General features: G+C 39.6%; 1 protein-coding gene across 2 annotated transcripts in view; it reads left to right on the forward strand.

Annotated features, from left to right (window-relative positions):
- SLC35F1 (solute carrier family 35 member F1) overlaps positions 1 to 21,614 on the forward strand; it is a 258,606-nt gene that overhangs the window by 49,836 nt on the left and 187,156 nt on the right. The window contains exon 2 of one of the 2 annotated variants that reach the window (XM_064508919.1): positions 9,244 to 9,348. The exons of the other annotated variant lie outside the window; for it this stretch is intronic. Coding sequence (XP_064364989.1) covers positions 9,244 to 9,348 — 105 coding nt within the window. The remainder of the gene's footprint in view (positions 1 to 9,243; positions 9,349 to 21,614) is intronic. 2 annotated transcript variants of the gene reach the window in all.

The following is a 21,614-nucleotide window of genomic DNA, read 5'->3' on the forward strand; positions in this document are numbered from 1 at the left end:
GGTTGAGATGGTTACATAATATTGGCACACGTGCAGTATTTTAATTTATACATGGTGGAAGTATGTCTTGATAAAGTATTTGAAGTGGAGAAGAGAGAGTAGTGGCCTCTGAAATCAGTGGAAGAAGGATTGATGGATAAAAATTAATCTTCTGGAGAGAAGAAAAATGGCAACATATGGATACAACCTCAATGTGGGGGACTCAAGAGAGTGAGAACTTGAGGAAGGTTTCTTGTATACTGACAGAGGGATGTTAAGAGTGACCAGAGTGGTAGAGAATGAGGACTTGAATAGAAAAGGAAGAAAATTTTATTTTTGATCATGTGAACACTGAAGTGAGGCAACATTCAGAAGAAACAGGCAGAGGCAGGCTGGACTGGAGACAGTAAATTGGTCAGGAATGAGAGGCAGGTTTGCAATTAACTTCTGCAAAGATGATTGGTAAAGCCTTGTAGGTGTATAACTTGTGGTGAAATTCCTTCACTTTTTTTTTCTTTTCTTTTCTGATGAGTGTACCAAAAACACCAAAGCGGCTTGCAGTCTCCCAAGCTGTATCTTATTAGAACTATAAACCAAAACTTCTTTAACTGAACAGAACTATAACATGGTGAATTCTGAAATAGAAGCGGATTAAAATAGAAGGATAAGAAAACAAATATGCCTCTCTGCCTGCTCTGTTCTTCCTTCTTGGTTTGAACAGCTTCCACATGGTTCCTCACTGGTCTAGGGAAAGCCTCTTTCCTTACATGGCCTCTAATTAAGTTAGACTCACTGTTTCCTAGCCTCTTCCTTGCTCCCTGCCTCTCTCTTACTTCTGCCTGGCCTGTAGTCCAGATGGTTCCCCCAGGTAAGCATGGCCAGTTGCTTTCAGGGAAGGACTAGCTTCCCTTTCCCACCAGTGACTTCAACCTATTGCAATGTGCAGCAGCTGGGAATGGGCAAACAGACAAGCCTCCTTTCTGCAACCCAGGCTCACAGAACAGGATGGCCTTATAAAGTACTCCCACAGCAAACTAAGTAAAACATAACACCATTCATCACAGAGCAAACAGGTAAAGAAGGAAATGGAGGAAGGAATGGAGCAGTCATAAAACTTTATAGAGAAGTGTAGCAAGAATCATTAGAAAAAATCCTGAAATTGCAGTAGCATCAAAAAGTAGCCAGAGGGTAGTTGGTATGAATCAGTGTATTATGTTGAATATGATGCAGTCAACTTTTGAAAGTCAAAAAAGGGTCAAGAGGGGCGGAGACTGAGTTGAAGTCTAGATGGTAAAGGAATTGCTGGAGACCGTGATAAGAGCAAAATCAGTAAAAGGGACAGCCGTGAAATTGCAGGCAACAGCAGATGAAATCGGAGTAGAACATAACCTTTCCCTGCTAAATTCATCTTATAAATGATGGGAAGAAGGAATATGAGAAGCAGCTAAGAAGGTAGCTGGGGTCAAAGGTGGGCTTTTTTGGAGAACGTAGGAGGTCCCAGCAGACTGGCGTTTTAAGTGCTCCTCTGGTTATATTGAATCACCGCTAATTCCTTCACTTAGTTGGCAGCAAATTTACTAGATGTAGGACTGTATTTCTCCACCATTTATTAACAAAAGCCCGTTCCTGCTGAGTACCATTAGCTTTTATTGAAGTCACTGTCTCATGAGGATAGGCCCAAAAAGGACAAGGAAAAGACTTCTTTTTGTCCTGATAGATCTACCCTCAAGGCCTGAATGCATAGTACAACAATGAGCTCTGTAGTAACAACAAGAGAAAGAGAGAACTTACTTTCTTCTTGCTGCAATGTTTGTTTTATTCTAAGTTGCACTAGGCAATTAAATCTGGTATGGAAGGGTAGAAATTTCTTTAGCATAAATAAATTTGTAATTGTGGGATTTTCAACAAATGTGTTTAATTTATGTTTGTGTTAACAAACTGTTGAAAGTGATTGTAACCTCACTTTTTCAAACTCTGTGGCTAGATTTTGAGCAATGCTCAATACAGTGAGCATTGTATTGTTGTGAGAGCAAGGTTTTGGTCACAGGAAGCAATGAGAGTCACTTTTTTGCCATAGTGGCCCTATTTCCTGCACTGCACTGCTGTATTTCAATGCACAGATTTGAAACGGAGTGCATTGAAATACAAATGAGATCAAGATAATTTTTAGTATGGCAAGATTGCAAACATTTGGGATGCAAGTGTTCCCAAGAGGCTAAGCTCACTAGTGCCCTAAAATTTCAGAAGAGAGCAGTGATTTCAGCTGCATTGGTTTAAGATTCATGCCAATTGCCACCTAAAGTCTGTCCTCTTTCATGTATCTCAAAATGGACATCCAGAGCCACCAGTCATTTTGGAACACTTAGGCATTAATCCCTTTATTCTGAGTGCTGGTTCATACGGTTGCTTGCAGCCGGGTAATTCACAACAGAAACAGGAAAACTGGGTCAGAAAAATGCTTAAGGGATTACAGTTTCATAAGATTATGAGGCATTGGTATTGTCAAGCAATTTATTATTTGAAGTTCTTTGTTTGTTTTCTGTGTGGCAGATGATTTCTAGAAATAAAAATCAACTGCAAGTCCAGGCAGCATGAGAATAGGTATCAATAACAATGGATAATGTACTCTTTTAAGTCAGATAATGTGAAATCAGTCAAAACTTCTTTACATTTCATCTGCCTTTTCAAGGTTTTAGTTCATCACCTTCATGACCTGAGAAATACATGTTATATTAGAAGATTCTGATAGGAGAGATAACAAATGACTTCAGACTAGCAGATGTCTTGAGGAAGATTCATCAGTATGAAGGCAGATGCCTACATCTGAGCGCCTGTCTAGACTCTTCCTTATGGGCAGTAGCGAGAAGACATCTAAAGGCTTGATGCATTTCGTGCAAAATGGGGAGAAAAAAATGGATTTAATGAACTGCTCCTTAAAATTATCTCTTTATTTCCATTGAATATAGAAGGTGTCTTAAAATAGCTCCTGTGTAAATGTCTCTCCCTTGTCTGACACTTAGCAAGAAAACATTCAAAAATGTGGAGGCCCAAAAGAGCAGCCAAGAAGAGCGTCTGTTGCTGTTTTAAGAAAAAGTGCGAAGAGGGGAGCTTGAACTACTTAGCTCCTTCAGCTTTCTCTGTGTTAAAAAGCATTTATGCATGTATGCCCTACAGCTCGATTGCAGGAAAAGAACACAAATACTTGGGATTATAAACAGTTTTAAACAATTTATTACGATAGAAGGTCCTGAAGCCTTCCAAAGTCTTTGCTGAAAACTCTCTGTTTCAGTGTGACCAGCATGGAAGACATGGTTATTTAACCTTTGCATTACAATAGCCTGAAGACACAAAAATCCATGCTTCCTAGCACAAACACAAACAAAACAGACCTGTCTCAAATAATTTTATGTATAAATAAATCTTTCAAAAAAACAGTAGAACTCTCAAAAACTAATATGCCACAGAAAACAGCAGGAGAGATTAGGGAGATCATTGGTTAACTAGAGCACTGTAATAAAAAGGAATTAGATAAAAATGTCTCAGTGATTTTTAGCAATAGACTTCTTCTTTTACTGTAAAAAAAAAAAGAAAGCAAACAAAATAAAGGGTCCTTGTCAGTCTAACCTGGAGGATGCTTTCATGACACCAAGTTTGAGCCTGTGTATGTAAGATGTGGTGCTGACATTTGAGAGATTTCTTGGTACCCTTAGAAGCACTAGTATATTTTATCTAGCATACTACTGACGGGCTGTTACTCCTAATTATAAAGCCCTACTTTTGGATTCAGGTTAAAAGAATAACAACTTTTATTTGTTATATTCCAATTATTTAATGGAAATTTTGGGAATGCAAGAATAATCCTCCTCAGCCTTGTAATTAATCAGACATATGCAATGAATTTAAGGGCAGTTAAAATGTTTGTGCAATTTCCCTATTATTTATGGGTCAAAGCTAGGGAAAAGTGTGTCAGAAGAAGTGGCAAAGTCACACACAACTTGGGGGATATTTTCAGGAGAGTAGGCAGTATTAAATAATGGCAGTGTTGAATGTCTGTATACTTGGCATAAGTAGTCAAGACAGTTATCAATAAATCCACACACATGAAGTCTCTTTTGTGGAAAATTGTATGTAATTCAGTGTTGATATAGATGTATATTTACTTATGTTAGATTGCTGTCCTTGAGTTAAATATGTTATACTCTTCACAAATGCTAAAACACAAAGAAAGAAATTTCATAACATATTCATGAAGTTCTGTGGATTAAACCCCAAATTCAATGTTTCTGATTTACATATATTGTAAGGTCTTTTTTATACCCCCTCCAGCAATGAAAAAAGATGTTGCTGTAAATGAAAATGAAGGTAAATAAATACTTCACTGAGTTAACTGTTTTGATATTGGCTGCTTCCTTTACCAGTGACAAATGAGAGAATGTGTATCAAAAAATACAATTTATTTTTGGAAGATCTTACAGACTTGTAGAAAGATTATGTGGGGAGGGACCTCTGGCAGTATCTTGTCCCAGCTCCTCCTCAAAGCTAGGCTAACTTCAAAGTTGTATCAGGTTGCTCGTGGCCTTGTCCAGTGTAGATTGCAAAATCTGCAAGAATGGAAAATCCTCAGTGTCTTTGGACAACCTGGTCTGGGGCTTAACTATCTATAAATCTTTGCCAATTAGCATATCAAAGTTGCATATTCCGCATTTTTCTCTGGTAAAAAACCATTTTCCCCAAGGGAGAAAGTTGCTAAGGGCCTGTTTTCATAAAATACCTTACCCCCAAATTTGCATTCATGTTCATAAAATACTTTCTTACCCAGTAAATGAGTGTTTGGGTCAGCAGTGCAGAACTGCCTACAATAAGTGTAATAATTCGCAGCCTGTAAATTATTGTAGGCCGCTTTGTGAAGATGATGTGGCTGCTTTTTGAGCTGGACTGCTGTGTTCTGAGGTGCAGAAAACATTACGAGTGGATGTGTGTTGGTTGTTGAAGGGGATAGTCTCCAAACTGTTAATTCCCTTTTAAAATTGTTTTACATGATAAAGCTATTTGTAGAGGTTTGCTGGTTTAGTTCCTTGGCAAGAACAGCTAAGTGAGGAAAGCTGGCTTATGTTTTCTCAAACCGCTTTTTCACTGGAAAGTACTGATTCAGCTGACCTCAGTATCCTGGGGGAATATATTAGCTTCAGCACCACTTTCCCCAGGAAAGGCTCCTGAAGTGCTGGACAAAGCAGAGGAGATCGTTAAGAAGCAGGACGTTTCTCCATGATGGTGGATATGGCCATGTAACACAAATGAGAAGAAACGCCCTTTGCAGGTGCCTGTCTTTATCTGTGAACTAGAGAGCAAGCCCAGATGCCCATCTTAGATGAGGTGCTTAACTTATAGACGGCTGAAGTGAGAGAGATGAAAATCAGGTTTTGTGTGGAGTCCAGGGCCTACGGAGGGCCCTGCTGGTGTTTGTTGTGCTTTTGTGGCATTCACCTGGCAAACGATCCCAAGGAGGTTAGTAAGCTTTTTGAGCTTATCCGGTCTCTTGTCGCACACAGAGGCAGAACTCCTTTCCACGGTTTTGAGCATACAGCAGGGAATTTTGCCTATTGCTTTGTTTCTGTTTTTAATTTAGCCCAGTAAGTCAGTGGCTGGAAGCCCAGGAGCCCTTTCTTTCCCTCAAGTTAAATTTGCAAACTGTTTAGTAATCTAGTTAGTTTTTATATGTGCATGTTCTGAAAATAGAGAGGCTTTTCAGATATATGGCAGAGCTGGATTCCCACCTAGTACCATTAAAATACAATCTACAGCAATGAGAAACTGAACATAGTTGCTTAGGGATGAAGAGCTGCAATGCATAACTTTGCTTTAGTCCTTTCCTCTCATGCGTAAAGCAACTTTGATGGTTGTTTAGTGTAAAACAAAGGTCTCAGAGCCTGAAGGAGCTAAGGTGCTATTTTAAATTCATTCATGGACTCCCATGATCTTGCTGACCTTTTAGTTCTGCCAACTTTGATGCCAAATAGGGTGAAAAAGCAGATTCACAATGAAAACCAGATATTGTCTATGATCTAAGCTTTCCTTAGTGAAACAAAACAGCCTCGAAGACACTATTGTGTGAAAATCAAATGTTTTTTATATTAGTGTGGACTTCTTTATGTCAGTCTCTACAGCCACACTAGAGCTGGACATGTGGACAAATATGTTTTTAAAATCTTTCCCCTTCTGTCTCCTCCAAATCTAAGATGTTAAGAAAATAGCTTCAAAGTGAAGAGAATTCAGAGCTGAAACACAGAATCAGCACGTGTTTGCGGATCTGTATGCAAACATTTATTTCGTTGTTCAGTACAGAATTAGAGCAACTACCTCCCTGAATTAGGTAATTTATCCAGCCCAGCCTCTTATCTCAGTAGCATCCATCTTTCTTGAAACTTTTGTGGTATGGTTATGCCCTTTTAGAAATGATTTGTCCATTAGTGCAGCAGTAATCATGAAAATAGGTCACAGCCTCTTTGGAGTTAAGCTGTTATGTCCCCACAGAGAACAGCACTTAAATATCAATAGCGTAACCAGGAAAACTCGGCAGTTATTTCCCTGTTTTCTGCAATTCAATGAGGAGTTGTTCGATGCAGACCCCGTTGCACTCCAGATGAATGGCGGTGATTGTGAGAAAATGATCTTCTATTAATGCAAGATGTCACACTGGGAACAAAGACTAGTTTTACTATGATGGGATGAGCTCATTCTAATCCCCAGTTTGGGAGACTTTGATGCTTGTCCAGGTGCCAATTTTTCCACATATGATATATCAGAAAAAACTTTTAAAAATGTTGAACAAAGCAGTGTTAAATGGATTCTTGGCTTCTGAATCCCAAGGTCATAATTGGGTGAGACGTCATATAATTACCCTTTTGCATGCTATTTCCCAGGGTAACTACTACCTATCAACAATTTAAGCATTCATGGTGCTAACAAAATCATTCATATTAAATTTACCATTACATATAAAGAAGCTCAGATCTGTTTTTGAAATCCCGAACTGTTTCTGTTTATGCTTGCATACTTAGCTAAAATATGTCATTATAATTCAAACTAGCATTGACTCCAGGTTTTCTGAACCGCAGAACTTTACATCCCCATCCTGAGATTTTGGTGTGTGGTCAGTGAAGTCCTGGGCTGACATACTGTGCCTTCCTGATATGTCGTTCCTCTGTTTGCAATGACCACTTATATATCAGAGCAGAAATGGGAAGGACCAGATCATGACGTCTGCTCTGTGTGATGAGTTATGAATGCTGTGATAACTGGAGGTTTCTTATAATTTATTTCATTAATTTACAGTCTTATTTATTTATTTATTTATTTATTTTTAAAAAGACAGCATCACTGAAGCCTGGAGATTTAGAAATAGTGAGATATCCAATAAGATTTCAGAACCTGGTAACAGGAGGGAAGTATACTGTTTTCTCTCTCTGGTTCAGTAATATTTCATGTTGCCTTCCCTATGCTATTAAGATCCTCATTCTCCTAGTCCACTATCTCTTTATCAGATAGTTGTCTTTTTTCCAAGATCTTTCCTAAGAAGGTATTTGGAAACTCAGTCAGCAAGGTCTAATAAAAAAAGACACATACTACAACCCATCGCCCCAAATTGTTTCCCTCGTGGTCTGAAGTACATAGCAAACGGAAGGGGTAACACCGCCCTCACAGGATTGTCCTCCCTTTACACCATGGAGACTCCTTTGTTGGGAGGAAGTGCAGAAACATTTCCTGTACTGTGTATCCCCCTGGACTATAATGTGAATGTTGCCTAAGCAAGTGGGTTAAAACCTGCTAAAAGCCTAAAAGAAATAGCATAAAATTACTGTAGAAAGTTATTGGTAAGATTTCTTTTTTTTTTTCTTTTTTTTCTCTTTTTTTTTGAGCAGAGTCTCAGGAAACTAGAAGATGAACTCCCTGAAGAACAAAGAAATAAAATGTTCAAAATACTGCTGGAATTGCCAGGCTCATAGACTTCAGGGAACAGAAGTTTTTATTCTGTATGCTGCTTTTAAAGAGCCAAAATCCACCCAATTTCTGATTTTAAAGGGGTTTATTTTAGTGTATGTACACTGTGATGTAAATTAGAAGTAGGTCCATTAGTAAAGTAAGAGAACTAGCGTGACACGTGGGAAAAATGTAATCATTAAGAGGAAGAAAACAAAGTAGCATTCTTTTTACCAAATGGAGGCCTGTAAAATTCCAGTGGAGGTTTGAAAAATACAGAGGCATAGTCATCGCAGGTCCGGGAGCACCATATTGGATAGATGGGGTCCATTTTGTATGTGACAACACAGAGTCAGAAGCAATCTAATATTTTCCTCTATTTTAAAGGTAGCTTTGAGTTATGATTTGCATTTGCGTTACCAAGATGTGTGGCTAATGAAATCTAGTCTGGCTACATCACTATTTTCTGGAACATGCTTTTGCTTATGGTAGAGGCCATGCTTTAACTTTCCTACCCTTTACCTACTCTGGATGCAAAACCTTTGTGGGTTACCTTCAAACTTTATCTCAGGAATTTTCTGAAGATTGTGATCATTCTCACCCTCAGTTAATACTGTTGGGAAGGTTGCCAACAATTGTGGCTGTTGCCACAATAACTAGAAAACCATGAAACTGTGCAATATTGCTGTTCATCCTATCTTTTCCAGAGATGCATGCCTATTCTTATTCTCAGGTGGCATGGAAGTAGTTTGACACCTGCCATGGCATAAGTCTGTTCTTCTGATGTCTGGCAATGTAGCATTACCTCTCCAAGAGCCTTGTAAAATATGAACAAAAATTGCAGCACTCTTGCTTTAGAGCACTTCTCCCCCTTCCCTGTGTGCTACAGAGCTTCAGGTCATAAACATAGCTTGCTGGCTGCCAAATCTCTTAGCAGCAGTAGGGCCTGGTGTGTTGTCAACTAGTGAAATCCCTCTGATTTCATACTATGCCTGTTACCACTTCTAGTCCACTCATTCTTCAGTTACTACTGATTCTGAAATTTGTAATATGTCAAAAGCCTAACTGCAAGTATAGAGGGCTCTTCTAAATAATAGCAACTTAAGCAGCACTGTGAACTCTTACTAATTATGTTTCTGTCATTCATCAACAGTAGGCTTTTGTGTTAGTCTTAATGTGAAAGTGATGTTATTTTAGCCCAGCGGTGTTATTTTGGTGCTCTTCTATAGAAGGTACTCATTGACTGAAGTGCTTCAAATCAACCCTTTTTATGTTGTTTTGCTAAAGCTGCTGTAGTCTAAGAAGAAATGAGACACGTGAGACACAGTACGAAACAAGTGGCTACTCACACTATGAAATTCAAGGCCAAGCATGGTTTAAATACAGAAGTAGGTAAGTCACTGTGCTGGATTCGGAGTTAATGTATGGAGTGGCATGAGGTACATGTTACTAAGTGGATGTGAGTCTGACTGAGTCTGAAGGAGTGTAAATGTTGCTCTGAAAAAGAGGTCCTAATTATGGACACGTAAGTGATTCTAGGAGAGAATTTTAAGCATCAATCATGCAGAAAATTAGCTTAGACAACAGTATGTGGAAGTTACCTAGAGCTGCTGGGAGAGAGCTACTTAACTGAGCTATTTGTCTTAGTCGCTTTTATTGTTGCAACTTTCCTTCTCATTTTTCAAGCATATAAACTGTGTTAATAAAGACTTTCTTTAAGTCTGGAGTGCTGTGTCCTTGGTCAGACGCTGCATACTTGGTGTCTAGAAGATATTAAGTTCTGTGTACTCTCCACACCTCATCAACCTGCTGGCTAACTTTCCACTCCACAGGTGCAAGGCACATGCTTAATGAACAGGGAGGGCTACTGCTCTGCTTTCGGGCATCCCCTGGCAGCAGAAGAGCACAACATGCTGCTTATGTCATGTGTTTTCTTTTTGTGAAAGCAGCAGAGTCAAGCATGGTAGAGCAGAGCCATGGGTGTACCAAAAATGATGTACTACATATGAAAAAGATGATTATATGTACTATGTGTTTTATAGAGAAAGACTATTCCAATTGCTGGAGTTTCCTGGCACTTTGGCAAAATGGCAAATTCCAGAGACAGTTTCACCTATGTGAGATTGCTGATATATGGGATATGCTCTTCAATTTTTAAATACCTCAGATGCCAGCACCTGACTTGTTCTCAGCTTGACCTGCTGAGCCTGGCTATTACTGTTATAATTAGCTATGTACCAGTGTTGTGGGATATCTAAGCACATTCTGTAATTAATGATAAACTGAGGCAGTAAATGACATAGTACATGATATCTAGGATTTTTTAAATACAGAAAAGTATTACTACACCATCATCTTCAGTAGCAAAGAGCCCGTGATGCAAAAGTTAACTTTGGCAGTGGTATCATTCAGTGGGAGCCCAGAGAGTGTAAAACTGCCAAGACTGTGCTGTCCATACCTTTATATTGATTGTGTGACCTTAATAGAAGTTTTCAAGGTTTTGTACACACAAAGGGCTTTGGAGAGACTCTTTGGTTTTTACCTTGTGCAATTTTTGTTGCTTCGCTCTAGTGTTTTAGTGCAGTAACCAATTATAGAATATGAAAATCATTAAAGTAGTTCTCTTTTCTGTTTAACTATGCCAGGTCAAACATCAACATTATTGTTTCTGCCTCAGTGCCTTTTTAGTCCTGGTTTGTGAAGGACTGCTTTAAACTTGTGTGTACATTAGGTGTTAATACAACTAATTTTCTCCACTTTGTTGCTTGACTAAGTTCTGCTGTCTCATGACACCAGCACTTGATTAAAATTAGATTTGTTCATGCTGGGGCAAGGAACATTGACGAGGTGATTCCATCCCGGAGAAACATACTTATGCATGGATCGCTGATGCATTTCATTCATTTGACAAGATTTGTTTGGGGTTGTTCTTTGGGATGGAGAGTGCTTCAACTGCTCTTCAATTCTGACAGCAAAGGCAATGATAACCTTGACAAATAAGGATGCTGAAATATCATTTCATCCTTACTTGTAAGTTAATAGGAGTTTTGCCTAAGTAATAAATTGCCAAACCTTTCAATGTTCTGCATGTGAGTAAAGAAAGTAGAAAAAAAAAGATGGTGCTGTCGTTCAGGTAAAGTATTCATGCAGCAGTTAACTGTGTGGCTGTGCCATCAAATAAATTTGGTCAGAAATTTTCCAGCATGAGTTTTTTCAAAAAATGCTGTTTCACATAAACCAAAACTATGGGAAAAGACTGGTTTTGAAGAGTCTCCTATTTCAGAACAAATTAAAAGAAAAAAAAAGGAATTCTGCAAGCATCCTGCTTTTACAATTTTCTTAAAAAGTATTTTATTATGTTCACAATTGTAATTTTTATTTAGAAATTGTAATAAATTTATCCTAAATTGTAAAGCAGTTGAAATAAGAGGAAGAAAGTATTCACAGCAGTTAACTTCAGCCTAATGAAGCTAACCTTCTTGGGGTCCTTCTACAATCAATTGGGAGAGAGCTCTTCCAGCAAACATCTGAGAACGGCTTAGTGAGCAGTTTCACGCTTTTCCTAATCTTGTATTTACTTAACCTTTCAGGGTGGTGCTGAAAAGCAGGCTCCACTCTCCACACACTGTATCAGCTCCCCTACCCTTGCAACACTTCTAGCAGTTGTGTGTTACAGGGTGGTTTCCATCAAGCAACTCGTGTGACAGGAAGCTTTTCCTGTCCTTTTTGGCATGTTGTGTTCAGTGGGATGAGCCGGTTGATCTGAGGTAGCCCACGGCTGCATAAGTGCTGGATCTGGGGTGAGGGAGGAGGGCAGTGGGAAGGAGGAGGATCGCCCCTTCCAGCTGTAGCCTCCAGCTGTGCTGCTGGAAGTAGAAGGTAAAATCACACCTCGAGTTAAGCTTCTGCTCTGAATCACCTCTGGAAGACCTTTTCCCTCTCTCTGTTTACAAGAGGGAACCTAGGAAGATTAGCTTTAGGAGGCTAATTAAGGTCAGCATTCCTGAATATCCTTCTGTATTTGATTGAATCACAGATAGGGTCATTGTGAAGCAGCTATTTTCAATGATCAGTCTGGATTTTTTTTTTTTTTTGAAATGTCAACTTTTTTTCTTTACAGTAGAAGCCCTCAGAACCTCAAGAGGGTTGGGACAGGGTTCTCAATCCAGTCTACCCTTGTCCCGTTTTAACACCCACAGAAAGTACTAAGGAAAAGCCTTTGACATTTCTAGCAGGGATTTTTTATTATTATTATTCTGAGAGTTTTATTCAACATGGTCAAAAGGCAATGAATGTTTCTCTATAGCCCAAACACTCTTTAGATTGTGGAATACGGCTGTCGGCAATAGGCCCACTTGCACATAGTGTTTCATCTACTGTCTGAGCCCTGTGGTAGGGAAGAATGGGGCTGGAGTTAAGCTGTTGTGGAAGAATTTTTTTACAGTAGTATGGAGAGAATCTTTTTTTCCTAAATGGTACTCATTAATCCAGGGGTGCTCAGCCAAATAATATCAGTTGATTTGGGGGGGTGGGAGGGACAGGCAATGGTAATAGGGCAGGGCTTGGGGTCAGGCCAGGATGACAAGCCAACAGTGATCAAGACTCTTGCTTAGGGACCTTCTGGGTTTGAACCTGAGTGGGGGTGGAGAAGAGCAAAGCTAATATCTGCTGCCATCACCTCAGCTGTTGGCATTGCTCGCCAAGCCAAGCCTGGGAGTAAAGACCGGGGTGACCCAGGCACAGTGACAGCAGCAGGGAGAAGAGCTTGCTGAGGGCAAGTTCTAATTGCCAGTTTTGGAACTGGCTGTGATTTTTGACAGCCAGTTCTGGTGAACCAAGCCTTGTTTACTGACCTGGTATGTATCTGGTGGGGGGGCTGATGCCAATTTTTGATACAATGTACATAATTTTGAAGTAAATACAGAAATGTTAGAAGGCTTTAGAAAAAAAGTTTTTTTTTTTTTTTTTAAGGCTAAGGGAACCCAGGACCATTTCTGCTATGTTTTCTTTTCCTTCTTTTCTCATATTGTTGCTTTGTTCAGTTATTCTTCATTCCCCCCCTCCCCTTATTTTATTTATTTATTTATTTTTAATTTCTCTCCTGGGCACATCTGGAAATTTTTTCAGCTCATCTGTAGAGCTCCATTGCTTTGGCATTTCCTATCAAAGAGTTACCATCATAGTTCCTGTCATCTTATCTTGAAAGGTATTTTGAACAGATAGGGGCAGGCTGGAGAACGAGACATTTCATCCTTGTGACTGTTCTGCACTAGTCCTGCCTTGTGAACCTGATGTTATCTGCTGACTCCTGTTAGCATGTTGGTATACACTCTCATTTTATTCCACCTACATTTCTCTTTTTACTATCTGTCTAATAAGAATGCAGCTCAGCCAAGCAGGACGTATTTAACCTTGCAATGCTCTGCTGTATTAGTTTGGCAAGCTCAGTGTGGATAGGAAGACTTACCTCCTGCAGGAAAAATCTGTAAAAACTTAGCTAAATATTTTCACAAGCCAGGGAAACATAGCTGGAATCTTCGAGGGGCTAATTGAATCTTGAGCAGTGACTGTGGTTTTCCAAAAAGTGGAGAGGAAAAAAAAAAAAAAGTATCAGAAGTGTTTCCTTATGCTTTTTGTTTCCCAATTCTCCCCACCAAAACCCTTTCTTTGCATGAATTTTTCTTAAGACACAAGATCCAGACTCTTTAGGAAAGAATAATAGCTACTACCTGAGTCTGACTCTCTTTTCCCTTTCTTGTGTGCTAAAGGCCTGTCAAGACAGGATTTATCACTTTAAAAGGCTATGCAAATAAAGATGAAGGAATCATTTCCCTTTTGTGGATAATAAGTGTTAAAAATAATTTGCAGAGGTCATGAAGGGAACAGAAGTCTCTGGCAGAAGATTCTCAAGGATGATTTAGTATTAATGTTGTGACAGTTGGAAAAGAAAAGGGCTGAAAAGGTTCGTTAAAATCAAAATGTTCCACAAACCTTTCCAGCTGGGCAGCCCACGTGCTGCATGTCCTTCCCTCTCACTTCTGAGATGAGCTACTGATACGAGGCGGCCTGGAAGTGGTCCCTCAGATGCTGCTGCCCCTTCCGGGCAGGAGCTCCTCGCTCCTGGGCTGTTTTGCTGGTGCCTGTGCTGCTCCATGCACATCGGTGGACACCTAGTGGCAGCTGCCTACATTTTTAGAAGGGTCAACCGATGTTTCACTAATCTCTCCCCCCCCCCCCCCCCCCCCCCCCCGAAATTTCAGGGTTGAGGGGAAGTTTAGCTTACTCTGCTGGCTGAAATTCAGATTGATAGATCACCCTTTGTGCGGTTATTTTGGATTCATAGGAGTGTAAGTGTAAGGTTTGCAGCTGTGCAATTCTTGCCCCACGTCTTCCAAGGGGACCTTGTCTCCTTTCCTTCTGCCCCGTGTGCATTCAGTGGCTGTTACACTTGTGCTTGCATGGAAAGCTCCAAAATAGAGAGCATGTTAAATCCCTGCTCAGCAGATCCTGTTGTGTTTTATCCTCAAATGAGCCTTAGTGTTACTGTTTAGCGTCATGCAATCAGCATGTCGTTTAAGCAAGCAGACTTTAAGCAAGCCTGAATCTTTGGGATTATGTACAGCAGTACCTCAAGGGAGATGCTGTAACAAAGGGCACCTAAGAGTCTGTAGCCTGTCATCCAAATGTACCATCATACCATATATACTTGCACTAGCAATAGGAACCACAGCTAGAAGACAGAAATGTAGGAATAGACAACTAAGAAGAAGGCAGAACTGGACAAGGCGCTGTTCTGGGGATATCTTTTTACAGTTGCCTACTTACCCTATATCTAAGGCTGACCTTAACGTTGAGTCATATTTTATAAGTTTTCATGTAAGCAAGAACATCGATAACAGAGTATGGTGGTTCAGTCCTTTAGATGTCCAGGCAGCATTCGATTGCCAAGCATGTCATTTCCCCTTTTCCAACAAACTGGGGTAATGGAAAGGGGAATCGAATAATAGGACAAAGCATCTGTGATCAATGCTCAAGGGGGAAGAAAGCCCACCAGGCACTGTTTTTAGTTACTGGCCTTTGACATTCACCTATGCATGCTTAAATAGCAGTACTGGTCCTCCTTTGCCTGAAGTGACACATCACAGATTTGGCTATATGATTGCTGTAGCAGTTAGTTAGGTTCATTGCAGATAATTAATTTTATGGCGCAGATCTAGAACACTGCTCTCAAATTCTGCTTTTCCTATATGGAGCTCGCTTTTTTTGGTTTTGTCTTTGTAATTTTTCTGTCATGAAAATCACCTCATTTTCTTGCAGTATGCTAAGCTACAGGATTTGGAGTTTAGATATTTTTAACAAAGGTTTATTTTGTTTTATTCCATTTTCTGAAGGAACATGCCTGTTTTGCTACTATAACAAGGGCTGAAATGAAAATGAAAAATGGTGACTCCCACAACACATAAATCAAAATTATGGTTTCCTTAATGATTACTTGGACATCCAATTAATAGAACGTTTGAAGTGAACATTGGTGCCCATGAATAATCGAGCAAAACATGCTAGAATTAGGCAAAAGAGCATTTGTAGAATTTTAATGAGTTCTGAAGCAGCTTGTGGGTGTATAAAATTTCTGTACAATCATTTGTTTAAATTAAAAGTGACAGCATCTCTGGGTAGGTATTGTGTCACATGGCAATGTAGCTCTGTTTCTAACTGTTCTTCGGTAGGTAATAATCTTATACCTTGTGTCAGAAAATATTAGGCAAAAGCAAATATCCAGGATACAGGCTTATTTTACCGCAGCCATTATAATGGCCTGTGGGCTTTCCTCAGACAAGTAGGATATGATCTGGAATGCCAGCAAGTATGTCTTGACTGAAGTGGATTCAGGTGTTAAGGTAATAAGAAGATAATCCTGAAAGCTCAGATGGGAGAAGCTGCTTAAGTATTCACTCAGAATTTGAAACCGAACTGCCAAGTTCCCGATGTGCCTGGATGTATGTGCTTACCTAGAGAAGATCCAATAATTAGATCCCTCCCTGGCTGGGTAGAGCACTCACCTGGGAGGTTGAAGGTCTGGATTCTAGGTGGCTCTCAGCCCGCAGGAATCCACATCTATTTTACGGGACTATATCCTGACTGCTGATAGTCTCTTATTAAAGCAGGGCCACCAGCAAGTGAGGGAGGCTGGTTTGATAACTTAATGGTTAGGGCTATTTGTTGGGAAGAAGGAGCTGAGTTCCAGCCTCCGTTCTCGGTGCTGTTATTAAAAAACACATACTGTTTTATACCTCTGATATTGTATAGTCATGCTTTGCAGGCTGATTCTAAAGTACTTTACAAAAAGTTGATACTTTATAAACTACAAATGAAACTGTGTTCTCTCTCTACATAGTTGTTTACTAGGGTGCAGTGAAAATGAGGTATTTTTAATGGGTTTTTCCCATTCCACCTAAAGACTGAAGTGTACTGTTCATTTATGATGAAACTGAAGAACAGCGGAATTATTGAAACTAATCTTATGTGTTCTGCCTTTTGAGTACAGCTTTAAAAATTTGGAGGTAAATTAGCCACCTGGTTATAACTATACATCAGTGAAATTCAGGTCACTTCCTAGCTGAACTGTAAGACCTTGTGGAGACCCTTGTGGGTTTTTTTACTTCCAAAATACTATTGGCAAATCAGTCTTTTAAGGTAGCTTCTTTTCTGTTTTTTCAGTTTTGCTCCTTTGAGGAACTCATTTTACATGAATTTATAAAAGTGTGTGAGGTCCCTTTAAAGTGTGAAGCCATTAGTCTAGAATTAAATAGAAGAGCCACTGCCTTATTTTCATTGTTTAGCTCTGGAAGTTATTGAATCTGAGGTAAGAGAATGAAATTTTTATCATTATTATTTTTTTCTCCCACCACTTCTGTGAGTTTTGGGAGTATTTTTGCTACTTGTGAATTCTGCAGTTCGAAACCAGCCTCAGTGCTGCTCACATGGGAATTTGGCTACTCCCTGGCTGCTGCCTTGCTTGGCTGACAGAAGTCTGACTAACAGCCGTCGGCATAAAGAGAGTGCAGCGCATGTCAGAGGAGAGGGTAAATCTTGCTGCCCAGAATTGGATGCTTTGAGCCTTTAATACAGTGCCTAAACAAACAGATGTGAGAGCTCAGCCAGCTTGTTTTGCTGTGTCTCGGGGTGTTCTGTAGTCATAGTACAGCATCTAGGGTTGTGTTTTTGTTGGTGCTTTAACTGAGACCGAGCAGCCCTACAGAGCTGCCAGAGCCCTACAGAGAAGGGGGAAGCAGTTGCACGCTGCTGCATATATACAGATTTAAGCTCCTTCACTCTCATATATTCTCTCCTCCCTATCTTTCGTCTCCCCATAGAGGCCAGTCATGGTCAGGAAAGTGAGGGTGAAAGAAGGGCCAAAGAATAGCCGTTTTTCTCATGCACACCACAAAGTGCATAATGGTCGGGAAGGTGATCCTGTACCTTGCAAGAAGTCATGTTGTTCCTCCTTGGCAGCCTCACCTGGGCTCCATAAACGCAGGGCTGTGGAGCTCTTTCACAGGTCTCCTCCCTTTCCCATCATGACTCTGAGTCTTAAAGCCAGGATTTGGTCTCTCACTTAGGCGGATGGTGTTGGAGTTCAGTAAACACAGCTACTAAAGATTTTTCTTCAGATTGATATTTGGTACATATTTATAGACGTTGCTTGAGAAGTAGTAAAAATGAGAAATCTGGAAACTGAGCACCAGCATATGGAGCTAGCAACTGAAGATGGGAGCCATGAACTAAATGCTGCTTTGGGGAGGCATGATGTTAAGGATCTGGTTTGTCAGTTTTACAACTTAAACTACTTAAAGCTAATTTATACTCTTTAACCTGGTGATGTCTGTCTTCTATTCATTCCTTAGATGATCACTGTCTATGTAGATGTTTTCATATGGTCATTGTGCTGGCAAAAAGGGGAGTGCATACATCTCCACAAAAACCTCCATGGCTCAGTGTCACTAGCCACCTTTTCCTAAGGGTACCTTAAAAAAAAAAATTCTATTTTCTATAAATTGGAGTATCCCACTTCTCTGCTAGATTCCTGGAATCCGTCATAAGACCCTTAATATTCTTAATGGTACAGATCATAAAGTGATGAGCCAAGGGAAAAGAAAAGAATTTTTTCTTTGTTTTTTTTTCTAATATATAAAGAAGGCCTGAACATTTTCTCAGCCATTCTTCTTAAAGTTCCCTAGATCTAAATATCAGTACTGTTAATGCTATTCTCTTTTAGCTTTTATAGAAAGTTGCCTGATTTCTTCTATTTTCACTGCAGGAACAGTAGTTTCCCTGTTTAATAAAATATATTCTTCCTCCAATTACTTCCAATACTGAAAGCTAACAACATAATTTTGTTGGCAAAATCAGAGGCTATCAGTAATTATATTTGTAAGGGGAAAAAAAGCAAGGTGAGAGATTTAAAGCAACTGTTGATGAGGTTGTGTTTTTGTTAAAGAAACAGAAAAGGGGACAAGCCTAAATTAAAAAAAAATATTCCCGTGTTGCTTTCAAGGACTTTACTGTGCTGCTAGTCAAACCGTTCAAGTTAATGCCACTGAAATATATGATACAATATCATTTCTGAGTAGTCTTTTGAAGATACTAGGAGCTTGCAATATTGAATACTTTTCCAATACTGAAAAAAGCAACAGAGAAAACACAAGATTATGTAGATCTTGAAATTGCAGATTTCTAGGAGCTTTATTAACAAGTACTTTTATTGGCTAGCTTAAGCATAGCAAAGAACAAGATTGCATAGTTGAAGGGTAGACCTACAAGTTTTTACCTACTGTTACATGTAGAGGATAATCGGGTTTCACACAACACTTTGTTCTATTACTGTCTGCCTTTTCTAGTTTCATTAACGTTGATAATAGCTTAGCAAAGTTTTGATGAGACACAGCATATGGATCTGCAGATTGTAATTTAAAAAGATCTCAGTTTGAATCGTAGGAATTTCATTCCAGCTGCTGCCTGTCCTGACAGCACAAAACACTCATGAAGGCAGTGCAGGAGGCGTACTGGAAGATGGCTGGTGGTTAGGAAGCGTAGCATGGCTGTCTGGGAGCCTGTGAATCTGAAGCACTTCAAATAAAATGAAAGAAATTCCTGTGTGAAACACTGTGACTTTAGTCTATCTACTTTTCATGGGGATAGCTTACCTGCTTGAGGCTATAGGAAACTTTCCATCTTAAAACAGAAGGGATTCAGTCACAGGTGAGAATGGCTGCCTTGCCTGCGTTGAAGTTTAGAGTCTTGCTTTTCATCAGCATCCACCAAATCCTGCATGGTTTCTAACAAGTGAAAATATTAAATATAGTCCCAGAGAAATCTAATTTTCTCTAGCAAATTATCTGGAGCCTAGCTGTGGGTAAGGTCGATTAGCTTGGAACAAACTCTTCTAAGAAGGTTTGCACATGGGTATTATAGCCAAGGCTTACTCCAAAAGTCTTTCCCCTAAAGGAGGCTTTCCTTGTTACCAAAAAAAAAAAAAAAAAAAAAAAAAAAATTAACAATTCAAATCTACTGGAAAAGAGCCCAGATTATTTATTTTTAGGCACAAAATGATGTTCTTTCATAAAAATTCTTAGATGCTCAATCTGCATATTCAAATAAGGCTCACAACGCAAAACAAGCAAACAGAAGTCCATATGTTTGTTGCAAACCCTCAAGGAATGACAACAGGGCTCTTGGTTTTGTTTTTCTTCTAGCAGCAATAGAGGTCCGACTTGTTTATATGTGATTTTCTTCCAGTAAGGATTTGCTGCCTGTGCAGCTCTGTGGAGAGGATCCTGTTGGACAGCTGTTGTCCCTTGCTGGGACACATGGATAGCTCGAAGGCTCCTGCTTGCCCAAGTGGACCATGGCACTGCCGCAAGCACAGACCTGCCAGAGTGATGTCTCTTTGCTGTGCAAAGAGGAGGTAGCTGCTTACGTGCCCCATTAGTCGGTGCCTGAAAAGCCGGGGGCTTCTCCTGCCTGTCGAACAGGCAGTCACCTGGGGACAGCCCCGGTGAAATACTAAGTGGTCAGAAGTGGAGCTGTTTCTGCCAGAAGCAGCTGCTGGAGCTGGGAACTGCTGTCTCAAAGCAGTAGTTATATTAAACTCTTGGTGTTAAAGTAAGGCTGAAAAGGCAAATCACCAAACATCAGAAAGTAAAAGTTCCAGCAAGAGTATTAACATTGTCCCACTGTAGATTCTGCGTATTTTATATGCTTTGTTAAATGGCATGAAATGTAGTACTAGATTAAGCCAATTAATGAGAAAAGCAAGATCAAAAAATGTTTAATATATGTGACAAGGCTGAGTTTATATTGCTTGTGGAACAATTATTTAAGAATTTACTGACATTTCTGACTTTTAACAGTGCTGACTTTTAACACTTTCTTTTGTATTTAGCTCCTAATTAGTAAAAAAAAAAAAGTGATCTAAGATACTAGACATGACTATGGATGAGTAAAATACTGAAAAAAGAAAAAGACATAGAGTTTCACTCATTTTTTAATTAATTTAAACATTTATACAGGTTCTCAAAATGTCATATTATGATCCAAGTATTTAAAGGTCCAGAAATGCTTATTGTGACTCAGGATTTTAAATCACAGCATATCTTTTAAATCTTCATTGTGGTTCTTCAGGTGACGTAGCTCTTTACATCATCATGAATGGTTAGGGTAGTAATCAGGTCATTTCAGATAGCCTGACTACTTGAACTACTGTGTGAATTTGTGGGGTTTCTGGTCTTCGACCTAGTCTTTCATCCCTGTAAAACAAGCAATAGGCCTTGTCCATTTGGTATCTTTGGACTCTCTTAGCCTAGTGGCATAAATGTAAATTTTGGAATAATTGTGAGGAGGCAGCATAATCCTGGTACAGGGTATATTAATTTGATCATTTGCCAAGCACTAGCTAACATACCCTAATACACCTTACCTCTACCTGGAACAGAGGCCTGCATGTGTGCAGCGAGTCTAGATAGTGTGCATGTGTGCCGGATCAAAGTGGGCACATGTGGCAGAAGCACTCCGTTGATGTACAGTAAATCAGACCCTTCTGAGGTGCAGAAGCTCTCTTTTTCCACTGAGGGTTCAGAGGGTGGGTCCCTGAATCTGTCTTAGCTTGGCAATGGCATTGAGGGGACACGCAAGGCTCAGGGTGCAGAGGCAGGGGAGCGTGGAAGCTTCCTGTTCTTTCTCATTCAGTCACACAAGCCTGCAGTAAGAATAAGGATTTGCTTTTTGAGGAGTAAGCTTCAGACTGCCAAATTTCAGAAGTCTGAGTCTGTTTGAAAATATGGTTATAGTTTGTTTAGCGAGTATTAAAGGAATGAAAAAGCATACTTAACTAAAAAAAAAATTTCTCTCCAGATATTCAAACTAAACAGCTTTGAGCAGAATCCTGCCGTGGAATTTTTAAATCTTAAGTGTACATATATATTTAATTATCAGTACATGAGTATGAGGTCGTAATGGAAATGGCTTTGTAAATGCCATGCCTACTGAAAATACCAGCAAAAGTCAGAATCGCATTTTATTCCAGTTGTTTCTGATGAAATTGAAAGAGGCAAAGATTAGAGATAAACATACTGAAACAGAGGACTTCCGTGGTGATGGTA

Source organism: Dromaius novaehollandiae, chromosome 3, assembly GCF_036370855.1.
Source record: "Dromaius novaehollandiae isolate bDroNov1 chromosome 3, bDroNov1.hap1, whole genome shotgun sequence".
In the NCBI taxonomy this organism is placed as follows: domain Eukaryota; kingdom Metazoa; phylum Chordata; class Aves; order Casuariiformes; family Dromaiidae; genus Dromaius; species Dromaius novaehollandiae.